The sequence below is a fragment of the Cupressus sempervirens genome, chromosome 7 (assembly GCF_028749045.1).
Source record: "Cupressus sempervirens isolate cs-2001-9-10 chromosome 7, ASM2874904v1, whole genome shotgun sequence".
Taxonomy (NCBI): domain Eukaryota; kingdom Viridiplantae; phylum Streptophyta; class Pinopsida; order Cupressales; family Cupressaceae; genus Cupressus; species Cupressus sempervirens.
In genome coordinates this window covers 536,200,544-536,220,138 of record NC_143124.1, presented here as the reverse complement: position 1 = coordinate 536,220,138, position 19,595 = coordinate 536,200,544, and the positions used below count along the sequence as shown (strand labels likewise).

The window sequence follows — 19,595 nt, the reverse complement described above, 5'->3', positions numbered from 1 at the left end:
TATACTAAAACAAATAATGATGAATACTATAAATTGTTTCTCCTTCAGCCTTGTGTCCTTGGGGGCCAGTGTCGGATCTAGATAGACCTACAGGTCTGAACATAGACCCTGGGTGAATATAACATGGTTTGGTTTGTGGATCCAAACCTGATTCAAGAGTCTAGGGTGTGAATCTATTATGTAATGTCCAACTTAAAAGAAAATCATAATTTTATAGAGCAAGGATCTAAACTAAAATGCATGTAAATAGCAACTATCCTTTGTGGAACTTAAAAGATATAACTCTCACAATAGTTGACATGCACAAATCAAAGGAAAAGGCAGTATAAATTGTCCCCAATGCTCTTGAGTCTTAACTATGTCCCAGAATTATCCCAATATGCTTGCTTGTGTCCTTTGAGAAAGAATTGTGTTTAATTAAATTGAAATCTTTCTTAAGTAATACACTTCAATCTGTGTCTTCCAACAATCTTTGTAATGTGCCTCCATGTATTCTCTCAGAAAAACAAAAGTGTTTCCATATTTATTCAAAATATATGTAGGCATTGTAATAGTTGTCAGGAGATGTGTGCATAGTTACAGGTGTGTCATTTTAAATGAGGCTAAAGAAATATATGGTTGAGGATACAATTGTGTTATTTTTAAATATTAAATGTAATCATCAGCAAATGAAGCTACAATAGTGGGGACAAATCTCCTCATCCTTACACTAGAATTTCTAGGCAATTGTGGTACATAGTTAGCCTATCAGAGAATTTTCAAAAAAATTGATGGATTCTATTAAAATAAACATTTTATTTATATCAATCATATAAATAATAACCATGTGGATTATTCATGGTTCTTAAAAGCATTATTGGACTAGTACATGAGTTATTGAGGGGAAGCATTATAAATAATAATTAGTTTTTTCAAATACAAAGATGTTGATGAAGAATTATGGTACTGATCACTTCCAAATCAACTTTCAATAGTTTGACTAAAATAAATTTGTCATTGGACCAAAACACATTTAATTTTTCAAACATAGAGATATTGAAAGATCAAGTATAATCCATTTCTTTTTCTAAACCCTCAAACCTTTATTCAAAAGTAAAGGTCCCTAAATAAAATCCAAAATAAAATCCACAAACCCTTATTCGTTATAAAATAAAAAAATCTTACTTGCTGGATCTCTAGGCCTCATATTGTTGTCCAACATTATAATTTTGAAATCCTAATATCTCACCACTTCTTGAGTGCTCTTCCTACAAAGATTACAGAAGGGAAATTGGTAAATGATTATTTCAGGTTGTGTTGATGGAAGTCTTCCCCAAATTCCAAGCTAGTCATTTTAGGTTTCATGTAACATGTAAAAGACGACTATATGAGTTGTTGGTAAGCAACCAAATGCTAGATCTCAATAATTTTATTCTAATATCTCTAACATTTCTTTGAAATTTTATTTTTCATCTTCCTCTCACCCTCTTCTTTCGTGTTACTGTGTAAACTACTCCAAAAAAAAAAAATTCATCTTCCTCCCGCCCTCTTCTTTCTTCTTACCACGTAAACTAAGTGCATGTGTGTTTTTCTTTCAAGTTTTAACTTAAGAAAATAATTATAGTTTCCTTTTTCATTTGTGATAATTAAAATAATGACTTGAACACTTAAATAAAATTTTATTTAATCTTAAATATATTAAAATATACCATGAAAAGATCCTTGATCTTCAACTTTGATGCTTCATGTCTTCTAACAATGTAAATTTCTTCAGAGTTTTTTATAAAAAAATTACATTTTTTTACTTGAAATTATATGAGATTTTATAATGAAAAAATAAATCAAACTATTATTATATTTATTCATTAACGACTACATAGTTAAATTTTTTTTTAAAAAATAATTATAGAAAATGCACATGACAAAGGATGACAACAATTTAACCATTTCAAATTTAAGAACATCTAGAAGTAATTATGGCTCCTTTTGTTTCCAAATGTGACATCTCCCAAAATGGTGAATAAAATCTCATAATCTATTGAAAAAAACACCATGTATCTTGCAAGATGCAAAGTGAAGCCATGATTAGTATGAGAAAGAGAGGATCTAAGAACCATGAATGAGTTATGGAAAATAAAATCAATCGAATCCATTAATAAGTAAAACTTAGAAAAAAATAAAGAGATGAAGTGCAAATGGCTAACTAACAATGACTAATTATCTAATAACTTATATAGTCATTAATTTGTTAGTTTATTTAGTTTTTGTGTTTAGGTGACTAATTATCTAGTCACTTATTTAGTCACCTATAGCTATAAATTGCAAAGAAATAGTGTAATGTGATCAATTTTAGTTACGTGACTAAAAATTTTGGTGGTGTGACTAAAATTTTTAGTCACATAGTTGCGTATTTGCCAAAATAACATATTGCCTAATCCTTGGCCTATTTTTGTTTAAGATTTGATGATGGTTTAATTATGGAGGATGAATTTTGCATTCATACCAGATGGGAGCTTCAAATTTTCCTAAATTTGTTCTTTACAATTAGGTTCCTAGGCTAAAAAATTTAATGAATGTCCTTTATAAAGAAGATATGATGTTGAAATCAACTCATTCCTAATGTCAATATTTTGACAATGTAAATCCAAGTAATTAGAGAAAATAGACATACTTACATGCTCCCTACAAAACTCTTTGTGCCATCTTATAAATTTTTGAATTTTGCCTTAGGGTCCATTCCAATATGCGAGTATACCCAACTCTTGGCACTCCTTCCATCTGTTCTCAGTATCTTGGTTACTAATGATGAGGATATCATTAAATGGGTTTTGCCTTGAATAAGGTGGATCTCTACTTGGATTGTAATTAGCATTTGGTTGTATGGAATTTGAGTGTTTGCGATTTGAATAATTACCTATTAATTTTTTGTGAGGTGACATATATGCTTGAGGGTTTTTAGCAAGGACGCTATGGTTAATAAGCTTCTAAATAGAGATTGAGCTAACATTAGTATTCTTTGAGCTAATATGTATGTTATTTACTACAACGATCTTAGAAGGTTTAATCGATCCAGGGTTAATGTTGTGATATGCTAAGGTTGAATAGAATGATTTTGGACCCAAGAGAGATCTAGGGTTAATCATGTATTTAGTACATGAAAAAACCACTTTTTTCTTTCTATATCATCTTTCCTTACTGAATTCTATATTATTTGCCCTATGAATCTAATCTATATCTATCTCGGAACCCTCATAATTATCTTTTTATGATTCCTTACCTGATGCCATCCCTCTTTCGATTCTTTTGAATGTTGGTTCTGTTTACCTTTTGCTTTAATGGTTTCTTTGTTTTTTATTTCATGTAATCTGACCTAATTCTCAAACATTTTGTTTTTCCTTATTTGATAATTTTTTCTTCCCTAACTCCTAGTGTGTATCTTGCTTAGTGACATTTTCATGCTTCTATTTCCCTGCAATTTTGTGTTCCATTTCCTATAATCCATAGTCACTCCTTCCTATTTTTGTGAATTTTCGTAGCTTGGGGACATGCTTCATTCTCGCTGAAGAGTGATGCCAGTGATGTTCCTTTCTAGGGTTTTGTGGTTCTTCATACTTTAGGTTTAATTCTTCTGTGTCAATATTGCTAAGGATGTCGAATATGTTTGTTGTAAAAAACATGATGTTGCGAGCATACTTAGTTTTAGAGAAATGCGCTTCCTTTACTTTCATTGAATCTATTGCTTTTCATGGTAGAGCTATTTTAGGGAGAAGATATATTAAATTATTATTCATTCAAATTCCACATTTATTCACTATTAAAAAAAAAAAAAAACTCAAAAAAAGAAGCAAAACCTAATATATTTTCCTTAGTTTAGATAATTTGTAAAACAAACTTTAAATAGATTAGTCAAGTAAATTAATTTTTATTAACAATTGAAGAGTAGTTAATATAATTTAAAATGTTAAATAAAGTATATTTCTATTTCATAAAATATTATTTAATTATGAAAAATCAGTTTGAATAATTTTAATAACTGTATTTTAAATAAATCAGTGACAAATTGCTTTAAATCTAATAAATTTTTTAGATATAATTTTCTATCAATGCATTGTTGTTAAAAACATGCGACTGCTAGTATAATTTATAAATGTCCGAAATCCACCATAAAGGTGCTCCTCCTCTACCCTTCTCACGCCCAGTTAAAAAAGTTGAAACAGTTGTCGCTAAGGAAGAAGTTTCGTTAATAACGTTCGGACTACCAGTCTAACAATTGAAGGAAAAGGTATTCCCCAAGTTTGTGTCGCTTTCCCTATTGACACATGCCATTAGGGGTTTCCTTAGAACATCCAGGCGACGTCTTCCACTTCCAGGTCACAATTTTCATCTCGAATTCTTTTCTTTTTCAAATAAAAGGTAGCGTGTATGGTTGATCATCTTGTCACACATATTTGCCTTGCCTTGGCATCTGCTGTTTCCTCTGGATTCCGCCAACGGTTGTCGACCTACAAAATCATCTGGTGTTAGGTTGTTCCACCTGTCGATCAGACAAGAAAGATTCAGGCCGACATTGGATTGCTATACCATCTTCACTAAAACGGTAAATCTGGAAGTTAAATATACTATCTGTGGATTTGTAATTGCCCTATTCAATTCTTTTCCTGAAAACAATTTAACATTAGGGGAAACGAATTTACATTTTATTTTTGCAAATTTAGGGTTTGAGTGTTGAGGGTTCCCAGATTGTCTGGCTTTTGAGGTTTACAAAACAAACATTTCCTCTGAATTTTGGAGTTCTTTTTGCGTCCTCTTTGTGTCTGTTTCGAGAAGCATGGCATTAGAGGTTCCTTCATGGTTTTCCAACACCAATTTGGATTTTGAAGCCGTGGGTTCTTCAGTTTCATGGGCAGTGAATGATGGTCGAAATTTAAAAGTGGAGAATTCTGAAGACTGTAGGAATGATGTGATGTTTCAAGTTTCAAGTGCAGAAAATGGTTTTGCAAGCTCTAAAACAGAGGAGTTTTATAAAAGCATGAATGATGCATGCACCGAAAAAATGTCATTCGAGATTTCTTCATGGATATTTGAAAACAGTATGAACTCTGATGATTTGGATCAAATTAGGATTGATTTAGTTGGAGAAGAGAGGAGGGCTTCTCCGGAGCTTGGTTCTGTCGGAGGTGCAGATGATATTTGTCCTTTTAGAGAGAGTGATTTTGAGGCTCTTCAAGCAGGGATTGTTGTCGAAGATAATGCAGATCCTTTTTTCAGGGGTAATTGGAAGGAAGGAGAAGATTTTATGGTTTATTTTCTTGGCAGCAACAACATGGGAGTTGTTTCTATGCTGTTGCAAGTTTGTAGTTTTTTGGATGGGTTGAACGTGGATCCTGATGCTTTGGAAGACGTAATTAAACAAGAGACTCAGTGCTTCCTGAGTATGCATGAGAAGGTTAGGAAAGGAAATGTATATCTTACGAGTGCAACATTTGTGAAGTTGCAGTTGATTGCTGGGTTGAAATATTATAGGCATTTTAAACATATGTGTCGTATTGAGCATGCGACTGTTCTTTCTAATACAAATCTTTGTTATGAAAATCATGAACTTGCTAATTCAAGTGGATTCCTTCATAACAAAGAACCTGGACCAGCTAGCCTCAACTATGAAGGATCCTTTTCACCATCATGGAAGGCCTGCAAGTACTTGGCAGGCTTCCAAGGTCTGAAGATGTTCGAAACTGATGGAGGATTGTCTATTTTTCTGGAAGGAAGTATAGCTTGTCAAAGTAAAGATGCCCGTATGAAACCGGGAAACTCACTATCCAGAAAAATGAAAAGAAGCAAAGATCCTTGGCAAGAGTGCTCTGCAAGAATGCTGTATGACACTGGGCATATTATCACACATGCTACTTCTGAAAATCCTTCTACAAGTACAGCTCATTCTGAAAAAGAACCTTCTGAAGCCATTTTTTTCGCACTTTCTTACCTTGGCCTTCCAGATCTTCTTGCAGTTGAAAGGGTTTGCAAATCACTGCGAGATAAAGTTAGAAATGATCCACTTTTATGGCGGCACATACATGTAGAGAGTCCTCTCTGTAGACGGGTCACAGATGATGCTCTGTTAAAACTTGCTAGAAGGTCTCAAGGGCTTTTGCAACACTTAAGTTTAATGACTTGTCTGCGAATCACACATGATGGATTGAAACAAGTACTGGCCATCAGCCCAAGACTTACAGAGGTATTTATCCATTTCTTATAGCACTTCTGTTCTGAAGATGGTAATTATTTTGGTTCAACAATGTATATATGGCATTGCATTTTGCACAAAGGAATATTTGGCATCAATAGTGTTTTTACTCGAGTCAAGAACTCTAGTTCTGAGTTTGTGACTCAAATGTCATCGAAGGCTGCGATTACAAGGTGCACATTTAAAAATAAATCATAGTGCTAAAGAAGACATGAAAATTGTGTATTAAGGCATGTAGATATAAATACTGGGGGCATTTTTATATAGAAACTCAAAGTTGGGTACTGGTGCAACTTTAACCTTTAGGCTTTTGTCCTTAGACCTTTTCTTGTTTATTTACACTTATAACTCTTCTCCCAAATCAAATGGATTCAATTCTATGTTACATGGATGCGTTCCACACACCTCGAACTGCCATCCCTGTCCCTGTAAAATGAGGTATTTTGGGGACCGGGAACTTCAGGAGAATCGCTTTCAAAAACTATTTTACAACATTAGAAAAGGATTGTTGAATAAATCAGGACAACATTATAACAGTAGTGTAGAATGACATTGTTATACCATCAGCAATAAATATACCATAAAAGCACAAAAGCGGCAATCAAATTAATCATAGCAGCGTGACAGCAACAAGTGTATTATAATAGAAAAAATATATCATTAATCAGATTATCTGTGAGTCTGATTTCCAGGTGGTGGTGAACATGCTTTCTTCGCAAGAGCTTGAGGATGTTAGTTGGCAGCTGGCCACTGTTGTTAAGCAGATTATTCTCTTCTCTACCTCTTTTCAGTTCATTAGGTTCACGTATATTCCTCATGAATGGAACAGAACTGCTGATTGTTTAGCCAAATGGGCTTCTAGTCATGATCCGGGTTGGAATATTAGGGATAGGAGGCAACTGTCCTTTGAGATGGTGTAAGAATTTGATGATCTTGTTGCTCAGGATCAAGCTCCTTGTTGAGCTCTCCTTGTTGTATTCCTTTCTGTCTTAATAAATTTTTACCCCTCTTTTCCCAGATTTATAGTTAATGATATAAGTTATATAGCAGGTAATTGGATTTCCGATTTCATTGCTCACAAGAACATCAAACTCAAAATTCTTGATAAGATATTATTGCCAGTTGCAAAAGAGATTAACAGTGCATTTGCCATGGTCTAGTGCAGTGTGATATTTTGTGACAAGTGCAAACAAACAATTTCTTTTGGAATTGTAGTTCAACATGCAGGCTTCCTCCAACATCATTTTATATCCCTCCTGTTATGCTGCTACTCATGAACTTGTAGAAATTACACACACACACTCGCTTTCTACACAAACACATATTGCAATCCCCTCCACAATCCCCAAAATGGCCCTTGGACTGCCATCCTGGTAACATGCCCCTTCATCCTTGTTTCAGAAATGCTGTGGAACATAGACTCAACTCCATTAGTCTCCTCCTTATAGACCTATAGAGAATGTCTGTATAATCTATATAATGTGGACTGCTAATCTGTGTTGTTTAGTTGATTTCTTTTTTAATAATATGATTATGAGTATTGGGTTTTAAATTTTTATTGTAGATGTTAAGTTTTTTTGAATTGAATTTTTGCGAGTATTTAGTTGATTCCTTTCTTATTAAAATGATTATGAGTACTAGGTTTAAACTGTTATTGTAGATATCAGGTGTTTTTAAATTGAATCTATGCAAGTATGTCTTTAGATTATTTCCACTTTGTAAATCTTCTGACTAGAGTTGGTTTGGTACTTGGTAGTGCGTAATTATATATATATATATATATATTCTTAGATGATTCATTAGCCTTATATATTTCATAAGGCATCTAACTTTTGATACAAATTGGTTACTCATTTTGAAATCGTAGTATTTTGTTAATGCTTCTAACTGATGTAGTGCACTATTTTTATATGCTTTGCAGTTATGTTTACTATATTGCCACAGCTTCACTGGTGAGGGCATTGTTAACATTGTAGAGACTCACAAGGAATTCAGTTTTCCTGGACTGAAGCTGTTAAAGATTAATGGCATTTGTGATGTAACGAGAGATCATATTGAGAAATTGAAAAGCCTAATGGATGGTGGTTCAGAGAAGAGATCTCAAGTGGTAAAACAACATTTCTATCCTTATGGTCACCATTATTCTGTTATCTATGACGATGACTGTTTGATAGACATTGAGGAGTGCCCTATCTGTGGAAATGCAAGGCTTGTTTATGACTGTACTTTGGAAAGTTGCCAGGGGAAAGATTGCCGGGGTTGTATATTTTGCATCCCTCGTTGCAGTAAGTGTGGAAGATGCATTGATGCAGCACATGACGAATATGAAGAAACAATGCCATCTTATGAGTTGCTATGTGCGGACTGTTCATTGTGTTGTCAAATGCGAAGAGCTGTACAACCTTGGCTTCTGCATCCATGAAATGATTATGGAATTCCTCAGGTGTATGCTAATAATGGGTGACTTTCAGGGTGTACGTTATTGACCTCAAAATATATTTTGTTTTGACCTTTGCATCGGAAGTGTCAAAAAAAAATCAGAAGAATAATAGTCCTTGGCTTTGTGGTGTGCCGAGTGAATACAAAGAAATATAAAGAAATGATGCCTCAAATGTTTAGCTTCTGTCAATCATTCTCTAGCACATGTTGAAGGTGGCAGTGCTTGGTTAGCTGGATTTCTATGATTTTGACAAAGGGGAAACAACCCGTTTTGGAATTGTTAGGGATTTCTGGCCAGTGACCATGGCTCCATGGTATGCATTATATTCCAGATTTTAGGATGCATTCAGGATAAAATGTCTGGGCAGTAAATGACAATGCTCTATGTCGACTGACTGTATACAAGTTTTCCCAGTCTTTATCTGAAAAAAAGGAAAAAGAAAAAAAAGAAAAAAAAAAAGGAAAAAAGAAAAAGAAAAAGATTACAATTTCTCCTGTCAAACCATCCAGTGTGTCACTAGATCCTCCATTTGGATGTGTATTATAAAATGTAACAAAAATGTAACACATTTGTATATATATGTAAATATGTATTATAAACATGTTCCTGCATTTGTAGAGGTATTTTTTTTTGTTTTCTAATGTTAGTATTATAGAAATGTACCATATATTTGTACATATGGCGAGAAATGTGGATAATCTGTTGTTAGGGTAGTTAATGTTTCAGGTTCTCTGTTCGTTGGTCTTCTATAATGCATACTATTGGTTCCTTGTTGAAATGCTATAATGGGTGGTTGTTATTAGAACTTAAAAGTAAATATAAAATGCCATGACATAGTTTTGTGTAAGTGGGTTTTTATGTGGTAATTCTTCTGCTAACAGTTATATTGGCTGGTTAGCCGCCTCAAGTAAATAAAAACTGCCATATTCCAGTGTTATAGATTGTGCAAAGGTACAGTTCTGTCAAACTAAAAGCTTTTTTATTTTATGTTTAAAAATTTCTCCTCATTTTTAGTAAAAGTCATTTATACATTAATGGATTTACTCTGCCGGTGTGTATTAAATTGCTGTCAAGCGTTATGTGCGCCTTTTGTCTATGTGCATCAATTAGCAGAATTAATTATGATTTTCTTGTAGAAGCAAATGATCCAATTGTTTATTGCATAACATTTGTTGTGAGATTCTAGGGAAAGCTGAATGTCAAGTATGCTCTGTTAAGTAGGGTTTTCAGGAGGGTATTCTTAAATATTAGAGCTTTTTGGCAGTAAAAAATTTCAGATAATGTGGCAATGACGAAAGCTCCTTAATCAATCATACGGACTACATAAATCTTATTAACTAGGTAGAGCATAGATCTATTAACTACGTAGATCATTTGAATATGGAAAATATAAGAAATATTAACAAAGGAACCATTTAATAGAACCTATTTTAAGTTTTTAAATTTTTTTTAATTATGCTTATATAAATTTTTTGGCTAATCATCCTCCATGGAACATACCTTAATTTATGAGGACTACATAAATCTTATTAGTTAGGTAGAGCATTTTAATATGGAAAATATAGGCAACCATATCTTAATCGATGAAGACTACATAAATCTTATTAATTAGGTAGAGCATTTGAATATGGAAAATATTTGAAATATCAACAAAGGAACCATTTAATAGAACCTCTTTAAAGTTTTTAAAATTTCTTTAATTATACTTATATAAATTTCTTCGCTAATCATCCTTCATGGAACCATACCTTAATCCATGAGGACTACATAAATCTTATTAAGTAGGTAGAGCATTTTAATATGGAAAATATAGGAAACCATACCTTAATTGATGAAGACTTCATAAATCTTATTAATTAGGTACAGCATTTGTATATGGAAAAATAGGAAATATCAAATAACAGAATTGAAGAAACAAAGAACCATTTCATTGAAACTCTTTTAATGTTTTTTTAAAAAAAATTGTACTGAATAAATTTCTTGGTTAATCTTCTTCCATATGAAGACTGTTACCCCTTTGTGCACCTATTCCAGACAAATCCATCTCCTGTATCCCTATTTGGTCCTTATATAGGTATGCCTGTTAAAACATGAAAATATCAAAGATTTGAATACCAAACGGACGTAATAGAAAAGCATCACTTACAATAATTACCTTTATTGCCTTTTTTATTTAAGCTCAACATTTTGCTAGGTCCTTAGGGAAATCTATCTCAGTTCCGTTACAATACACTGATACCACCCGCCTGGACAAACAGATCGTGAAATCATTCTACCTTTTATATCCATGAAATCTTTCTGTCAATTATATCCTTGAATACGCTCGGTCGATTACTAATACATGCTATCAATGCTTCAATATCTTAGAATTTGGAACGGAGGCGACCTTTTGATAAGTCCAATCCAGATTTATCAAAACAAATTCGCCTGGAGGAAAAACAAAATCTCATTGTTTCAGCAGATTTTGGAGATTCTCATTAACGTTAATTGAACCGCGTGTGATACGAAGCATTGAAGTATGCCATGGGTTCTGCCCAAAGATTATTTTTAGAGAGATTTAAAAAAATAAAATTGTGAAAACAAATTGGAACATATGTTTCTTTTTCTCTATCACAGATTAGTATAATTGGAATAATTAAACAAAAGAAATTTTAATTGCAAATGCATTTCTACAATTCATGATATTAATTTTTATTTCTAGATTTAGATTGAGTATATCTTTTAGGACCAGTTTGGTTGGTGGAATATGATTTAGGAATTGGAAATATGATTCTGGAACTTGAAATCTATATTAAGATTTCTGAAATTTATTTACGAACTATTTGATCTATTTCTTCTTTAATAATGCTCATTCTTTACAACATATATAATTTTTCATCTCCATACTGCTCTCTTGTCTTGATGATAGTTTACAGAATGTGAACCAAAACATTGACTCAAAAATGATATAATACACAATTTCAAATTAATATAAATTTTAAATCATCTCTAATATTTTCGCTTAAGCAGAAATCTAGTGTACCAAATTCGTTCAATATTTGAACTTGACTGAAAATTGCTTTTGAGAGTTTGAAGCTTTTAAGAACTTGATCTTTGTATCCTACATCATTATCCTCATTCCAAACTTATCTATCTATATCATTTTCCTCAACGAAAATTGATCTACAACCATTATCGAATAAATCTAAGATCCATATTCTTTGTTCCCATAAAATTTGACCAAAATCATCTTTCGTAGTCACACACAAATTAGCCACACTCCATATACTTCCTACAAATGACACCTCCTACATAAAACTTTGACTTCCACATGAATATCTATTCCTATCTAAAACTATAACAAACAATTTTGTAAACTTTAAGTGTTTGTGAAACATCAGTTTCAACGAATCGATAATATTTTAAGAGCTTGGTGACGAATCCATTATTGTCACGAAAATTCCACAGCTCACCAATTTGGACCTTATGGAGATTCAACTTAGTTAATTACACTAGCAGTTCTCTCCTTTTTATTTTCGTTTTGCTCACGCACCAAAATTGATTATAGATATATGAGACGAAATGGGTAAGCAGCCGAAGCAATGACTACTTAATATAGTTTATTAATTATTTTAAAATTATAAAATATAAATATAAATAATAAAATAGTTATATTTTAATTTTAATAATAAAAAATAAATATCTAATCACAGCCATTTGGTTAGACTCTTTATAAATCAAATTACATAGACACTAGCCCCATTTTATATTGATTCTCTTATTAAATTTTATTTATAATTTATGTCTTAAAATATTTTGATAATTTTGTTTAAAATATTTTGTCAAAGACACAAACTCATTTTATATAGATCCCTTTCTTTCCATCTTATCAAATATTATTTTTATTTTTCCATTTAAAACGTCTGTATAACTTTGTTTTAAATATTTTGCCCAAGACACAAATACCATTTTGTATAGATCATTTTCTTTCTGTCTTCCCAAATATTATTTATAATTTCTATTTTAAAGCTCTTTCACAACCTTTTTAATTTTTTTTGCCAATTCCTTTGTTACATTGTTCTAGATTTTGGTCAATTAATCGACTTCTCTTACTCATCAATTTTTTCTTTATCTTCTAAGTCACCCTTTCAAATTTTCCCATACAACTACATATATTTTGTGAAATCTTTGACTCTTGCATTCCTACTTATGCAAGGACCAAATCTCACCAAGTAGGAAGGTTTGCAACTAAATTTTTGATTCTAGATTGTTAAGATTGTAATTAAATGCTTCCTTTTGTTCATAAGTTTAGGGTTATGGTAGAACTAAAACCTAATTTGAAATCCAATCTTTTTCAATATATGGCATAAACTTAGTATTCATATTATAAACCTTCTAGATAATTCATTCAATTTTACCACATCCACAAGGGCTAACTTACTGAACCCAAGTCATGCCACATGCATTCATGACATGCTGAAGAATACCACTATTTTTGAAGGATATTGCCCCAAACTCTCTTTTTTGTCACCATGTGCCCATCTTTCTTCATAGATCCTCTTGCTCTAGTTTTTCCCTATTTTATAATCTCCCAATATGAACACACATGATATGGTATTGGCCCATTAGTGAAGCCCCCATGATTGCATATTGGAAAAACAATCCAACAAAAATTGATGTGAGCCATTTTAGATAATCCACTATAATTAAGATATCATCATTTCTCTCGACAAAATAAAGTTTGGAGGTTGATAATGAGCCAAAAGCTCTCCTTCCTATAGGTGAGAAGAAGGAAGAAAAATAAGTGGTAATCTAAGCCCCATTTTATACCGTTAAAAGTTGAGGGAGATATGGGTGTCTCCTCTTCTATTCACATGCAATAGATTTGAGGATCAGACATCTATAGTTCTAGATTTTTTTTTTGCCCACTCTTCATAATGCTCTTGGTGCACGACCTTTGAAAAAAAAAACCATGAGGCAAAGTTGGTCTATACGAAAACTTGACACTACAACAACATTCTATTAGTATTGCTATGAGTTATCATTTGGAGTAGCTAATTAGTCTATTGAGCATGGTAAGGGGTTCAAGGTTGTAGTGCCTACCCCTAGTTAACTTTTTTCGATTTTATTGCCAAACTCTTTTATGCTAGTTTATGTTTATGATTGATGATTAGTATCATTATTTTCTAGATTATTGGATATTGTTTTCATACTTGGTATTATGATGAGACTACTTCGGTACTAGTTACTTCATGTATACATGATTATACCTTGATAATGATTATTTACAGTGATTTTAGTTATTTAATGATGTTTGTTAGATGAATTATTTATACATGTTTTCTATGGATACTTACCCCATACTGCATGTGTATGGTGTGTGTATATGTTTTCTTTATGTATGACGTTTCTGATGTGGTTAAGGAAGGGAGTCGTAGTCACCTACTAGTCAGGATCTACATGATGCACCACTTCCTACCATTGCCTATTTAGTTTAGAATATATGTGTTTGTACATGCATGGATTTTATGCAGATTGTAGGTATAGGGTATCGACTTCCTTGAATTGTCAAGATGAGTGTACCCTATCGTAATATCTCAATGGTAAGAGAGGGGAGATAAATTCTTAAGTCCAAATCTTAATCTTTAAACCAATTGTCCTAAAAAATTAGAACAAGTATCTAAGATGATTACCCTTCAAATTTGTCGCATGACATAAATTCATGATTATAACCCTTGAGTTTGATCTTGTATGTGGTATTTTATGATGAGTTTTCATATTTCATCATGTAGGTCTTTGGTGATTTTTCTGTTAATTAAGTCAAATTAAAAGATTAATTAATAATTTAATTTAATGGAAAATTATTAAGATAATATCAATATTTAATTATATTTACTTAATTGAGAAATTAATTAAATAAAAAGAATTAAATTTAAAGAGAAAATTATAGTCTAAGTTTAGAGCATAATAATATTTATTTAATTTAAAAATAATATATTTAGGAGATAATTTTTAAATAAATGTAAAATATTATTATTACTTAATAAATATTTTATCAAAAAACACTTTGAAATTTAAATAAAGAAATAAAGAGAAATCAGTTTATTAAAGATATTTTACATTGAAAAAAGTGTGCATAAATATTCAAAAAGTAAATAAAGAGTTAAAAGATTGTGATCAACGAGTTCCCTTGTGTGATCGCACAATCAGTGCCCCGAATTTAGGGGAGAGCTCCATAACAGAGATTGAGAGTTCGTTTTGCACGGACTGAGTTTTTTGGAGAAGGCATTTTTTAGAGAGAAGGTTCTGAGAGAAAAGAGAATTCTCTCACAATCTTTAGGTGGTTATGTATTAGGAGTGGAGAATGTGGAGAAGCGCTGGCTACCGGCTGGGCTAGGGTTCTTCCCCTAGCTTGTTCTTGTTGTTTGATCTTTACTATTTTTTCCTGTTCTGTTTGGATTGCTAGCTGCTGGACATAGTTTGTGTGGGTGTTTTTGGAAATCTTCTGCAGTCAATTTTGGATTGGGGTTTTTATTGTTTGCATGGCAGGGCCTGGGATTTCTTTTGCGTTGGTGAGAACAGATGGTTCTTCTCCAACTATGCATGCAATGCGATCTGAATCGTTTTATTCAGGGGAGGGCTCCAAGTTGAAAAAAGTTAATGGTTATTTTCTGTGTAGCCATGATCGCCCTGTTCTAGTTATTCCTCCAACGGTTGTAATGGAGGACATTGAATATTGGACCAAGCATGCTTTGATATGCAAATTTTTTGGAATCCAGATTTCTCTATCCACTCTTGAGGCATGGATCCGCCGCTCATGGCAGGTGCAAGGCGATATGGAGATTATGTTGGCAGGGAATAGTTATTTTTTTGTTGTATTCTCTTGCATGTTTGATCGTGATCATGTTTTTGAAGGAGGCCCTTATTTCTACAACCATGTGGGGTTATTTGTCAAACCTTGGCATTCAGGATTTAATTCTGCTGAGGATCTCCCTTCAATAGTGCCAGTTTGGGTTTGCTTGCCTTGCCTTCCCTTGAAATTTAGGCGTGAAGACATCCTTCGAAAAATTGCTACCTTTTTGGGGAAGCCGACTGTGATCACACATCAATCCCTCGATAAAAAGGTTATTTCTTATGCTAGAATTTGTGTTGAAATTAATTTGAATAACCCATTACCAGATTCTTTGGAAATTTGTCTTGGGGCTTCTTCTTGGGTGCAACAGTTAGATTATGAATCCCTCCCTTTCCGTTGCCAGATTTGTCATGAGTATGGTCATTTACAGTGTCAGTGCCCCCATAACTTGACTTCCAAAGGAGTGGATGGTTCTACAGCTGGCAATGCTGGTGGTTTGGCAGATACTACAGGGAAAGGACAATCTCAGATGGCTAATATTACCAAGGGGATGAAACCGCAAGATGCTACAAGTAAGGGTAAGACTCAAATGCAAGATAAGGATGGATTTACCCCCGTTTGCCCACGAGCTAAGGGACATGGTAAAAAGAGGCCTTTGAAAGAAAGATTATCTGATTCAGGTTTTAACCGCTTTGAGGTGCTGGATAGTATGATTCTAGAGGAGGGTATTCCTCCTCCTATCTCTTCTGATCCAGTTTTCCCAGATGAGGGATCTGTTCCTAATGACACTTGTGGGGCATCCCAAGTTGTAGTATACCAGAATTGTGAGGTCCCTATAGTTCCTGTGACAGAGGCTCTGGTGACTCCTGTGGTGTTGGAGGATAATGATGTTGTTCTGGCTGACTTGGTTAAGGATGTGCTACCATCAGGTAAGGGTAAGGGATCTCCTCTCCCCTTGGGGTTGATGCCTCGACCCTTTAAGCAGGTTTCTTTTATTCCCCCTCTAAGGAGTGGGCACAAAAGAGACCAAGAGAAAATTAAACTCACAGGAGATATATTGATTGAGTCTGGTTTAGTGAAACCTTTGGATTCTCATTTTCCCAATTCTACCCAATGATGATTATTCTCTCATGGAATGTTAGGGGGTTGAATAGCATCCCTAGACAAAAGGCTATTCATAACTTGGTGGTTGATCATAGTCCTGATGTTTTTTGTATCCAAGAGACTAAGCTCTCTATGGAGTCTATGGTCCAACATGCCTCTAGTATTTGGTCTCGTGGCCAATGCCAGTGTGTTGGGGCAACAAGCAGTGTTGGTGGTTTAGCTATATTTTGAGATCCTCAAAAAATTTCTCCCCTTAGCTGGGTGTCTTCTCGCTCATCTCTCTATGGTAGCTTTTGCTCTAGACTCAGGAGAGGTAATCATGGTTACTAATGTGTATGCACCTGTTGATCTTGTGGGAAAGGAGGAACTTTGGGAACATATTCAATATGTTAGAAATTGTCACCCTTATCATCCTTGGGTGTTAGCAAGGGACTTCAATTTAGTTTTAAGTCTAGAGGAGAAGCATGGTGGTTTGGCTAGATTGGGGCCTTCTTCTGCTCTTCTTTGGCAACACATATCTCTTTTGCATCTCTCCGATGTTAAGCCTTCTAATGGGCTCTATACTTGGAATAATCGCAGGACTGGTGTTGCTGCTATCTTAGAACATTTGGATAGATTTCTTGTTTCTTGCTTCTGGGTTAGTGGCACCCTTACTATCTCTTCGAAAATCCTTGATTGGAGGGGTTCAGATCATTGGCCAATCAAATTTTTTGCTATAGGGGCTTGTGTTTCGAAGCATCCTCCTTTTAAGTTCCAGTTGATGTGGCTTCGTGACTCCTCTCTTCGTGATTTTGTTTTCTGTTGGTGGAAAAATGGTGCTCCTGCATATGGTATTGCAATGTTCTCATTTTCTAAAAGGATTCAATATGTTAAAAGGTAGCTCAGGATATGGAATAGGCAATGCTTTGGGAACCTTCACTTTATGAAGAGGCTTGCTCAAGAAGATCTTGATGTCATCACAAGGGAGATTAGAGATCAAGGTTTCTCAGAGGATCTTGGCAAGGCTGAATCCCTTGCTTCTAGAGCTCTAGAAGAATGGGAACTTCGAGAGGAAATTTTTTGGAAGCAAAAGGCTAGAGTTGATTGGCTCTAGGAAGGTGATCGAAACACTGCCTTTTTCCATAAAACAGTGCAATCTTGTCGGAATCAAAGCACTATCTCTTCTTTGGTTAATTCTCAAGGTATCCAACTGAATTCCTTGCCAGCTTTGTTCTAGGAGGCTACTTGGTAATTCTCTACCCTCTTCTCTGAGGACTCTCCTCTTGCTGATAATGAAGAAAATATTATTTGGTCATGTATTCCTTCCCTTATCACTCAGGAAATGAATGATTATCTCATGCGTCCAATCTCTTTGGAAGAGGTGGAGGAGGTGGTCTCTGGCATGCCTAAGGGGAAGGCTCCTGGTCCTGATGGCTTTCCAATTGAATTCTTTCAAAAATTTTGGGACATCATTAATCATGATTTGTTGGAGGTGGTTAAGGAATCCTATGCTAGCAAGCAGATGCTTCGAGCTTTCAACTCTACATTCTTGACTCTTATTCCTAAGAGAGAGGGTGCTAATCAATTGGAGTTTTTTAGACCAATTGCCTTATACAATGTGGTTTACAAAGTTATTACTATGTTGATTGCTAAGAGAATGAAAAGGTGGCTTCCCATTATTATCTCAGAAGAACAAGGTGGTTTTGTTGCTGGCAGACAAATTTTGGATGGGGTGGTTATTGCTATTGAGGCTATTCACTCTATGGCTACTTCAAGGGAGAGAGCAATGTTTGTTAAGCTGGATATGGATAAGGCCTATGATAGAATTAAATGGAGTTTCCTAAGGAGTATTATTCTTTCTTTTGGATTTAGCTCTAACTGGGTGAGTTGGACTATGAGTTGTGTTACTTCTGCCTCTTTTTCTGTTCTTATTAATGGTTAACCTTCTCAACTATTTGGTGCTTCTAGAGGCCTTTACCAGGGTGACCCTCTCTCCCCATATCTATTCATCATCATGGCTTAAGGCTTGGGCAGATTCATTAAGTATCAAGTGTCCCAGAATTCTATTCAAGGCTGGCAGTGGGGTAATGGCTTACCTTCTCTTTCCCATCTTCAATTTGTTGATGATTCTTCTCTTGCAGGTCTTGCTAGGATCAAGGAAGCTGAAGCCTTTCGACATGCTTTGGATGTTTATTTGGCAGCTTCAGGCCAGAAAGTTAATGAGCACAAATCTTCCATTTACTTTTTTAACACTCCTAATTCTATTCAGCACAGGATTGTTGGTATCCTACGATTTCAAATTGGGTCACTTCCTTTGACTTATCTTGGCATTCCTATTGCTATTTCTAGGAAGCCACGTCTCTTTTGGCAAAATTTGATTACCAAGCTTCAGGATAAGGTAAATCATTGGACTCATAGATGGCTTTCTACTGCTGCCCGGGTTACTCTTCTTCAAGCTGTTATCCAAGCTCTTCCTACTTATAGAAGCATGGTTCAGGCTGCTCCTATTTACTTTCTCAAGGAGTTTGATGCTCTTTCCTGGTAATTCCTTTGGAGTGGTAATTCGTGTAGTACTAAATGGAGCTTGGTTAGTTGGGCAACTATTTGTAGGCCTAAAAAGGAGGGTGGTCTTGGTCTTCGATCTGCTCTCTTGAGCAGTCAAGCTTTGGCTGCTAAACTTTATTGGCGATGGTGCTCTGGACAACATCAACTTTGGGCTCATATTATCACTCATAAATATTTTCATGGTGCTGATCCTTGCTTTGTTTTTGTACTTCCTCTTGAAGGTCATGGCTCAATGGTTTGGCATACTTTGAAGACAGGTGCGATGTTGGTGAAGAGGGGTCTGTTCTGGATATGTAAAGGAGGTTCTCAGGCTTTGCTTTGGTCTGATGCTTGGGATGGATTCCCTTCTATTTTATCCATGCACCCTCATCTTCAGTCTCTTTGTGACTCTTTTCTTGCTGCTGGATGGGATAAAGTGGCTCATTACAAGACTCCTTATCAATTGGGACCTGTTG

At 34.4% G+C, this 19,595-nt stretch overlaps 1 protein-coding gene across 2 annotated transcripts; it reads left to right on the top strand.

Moving 5' to 3' along the window:
• The first annotated feature begins 4,176 nt into the window (after positions 1–4,176).
• On the top strand, positions 4,177–9,271 carry LOC149547875 (uncharacterized). 2 transcript variants are annotated; one of them, XM_089791926.1, is made up of 3 exons: positions 4,253–4,576; positions 4,695–6,211; positions 8,142–9,271. In XM_089791926.1, the coding sequence occupies exons 2-3, from the start codon at positions 4,808–4,810 to the stop codon at positions 8,640–8,642; spliced, it is 1,905 nt and encodes a 634-aa protein (XP_089648052.1). In that variant the 5' UTR covers positions 4,253–4,576; positions 4,695–4,807; the 3' UTR covers positions 8,643–9,271. The 2 variants fall into 2 exon arrangements, with proteins under 2 accessions (XP_089648051.1, XP_089648052.1); XM_089791925.1 differs by having other exon boundaries at positions 4,177–6,211.
• Positions 9,272–19,595: the final 10,324 nt, after the last annotated feature.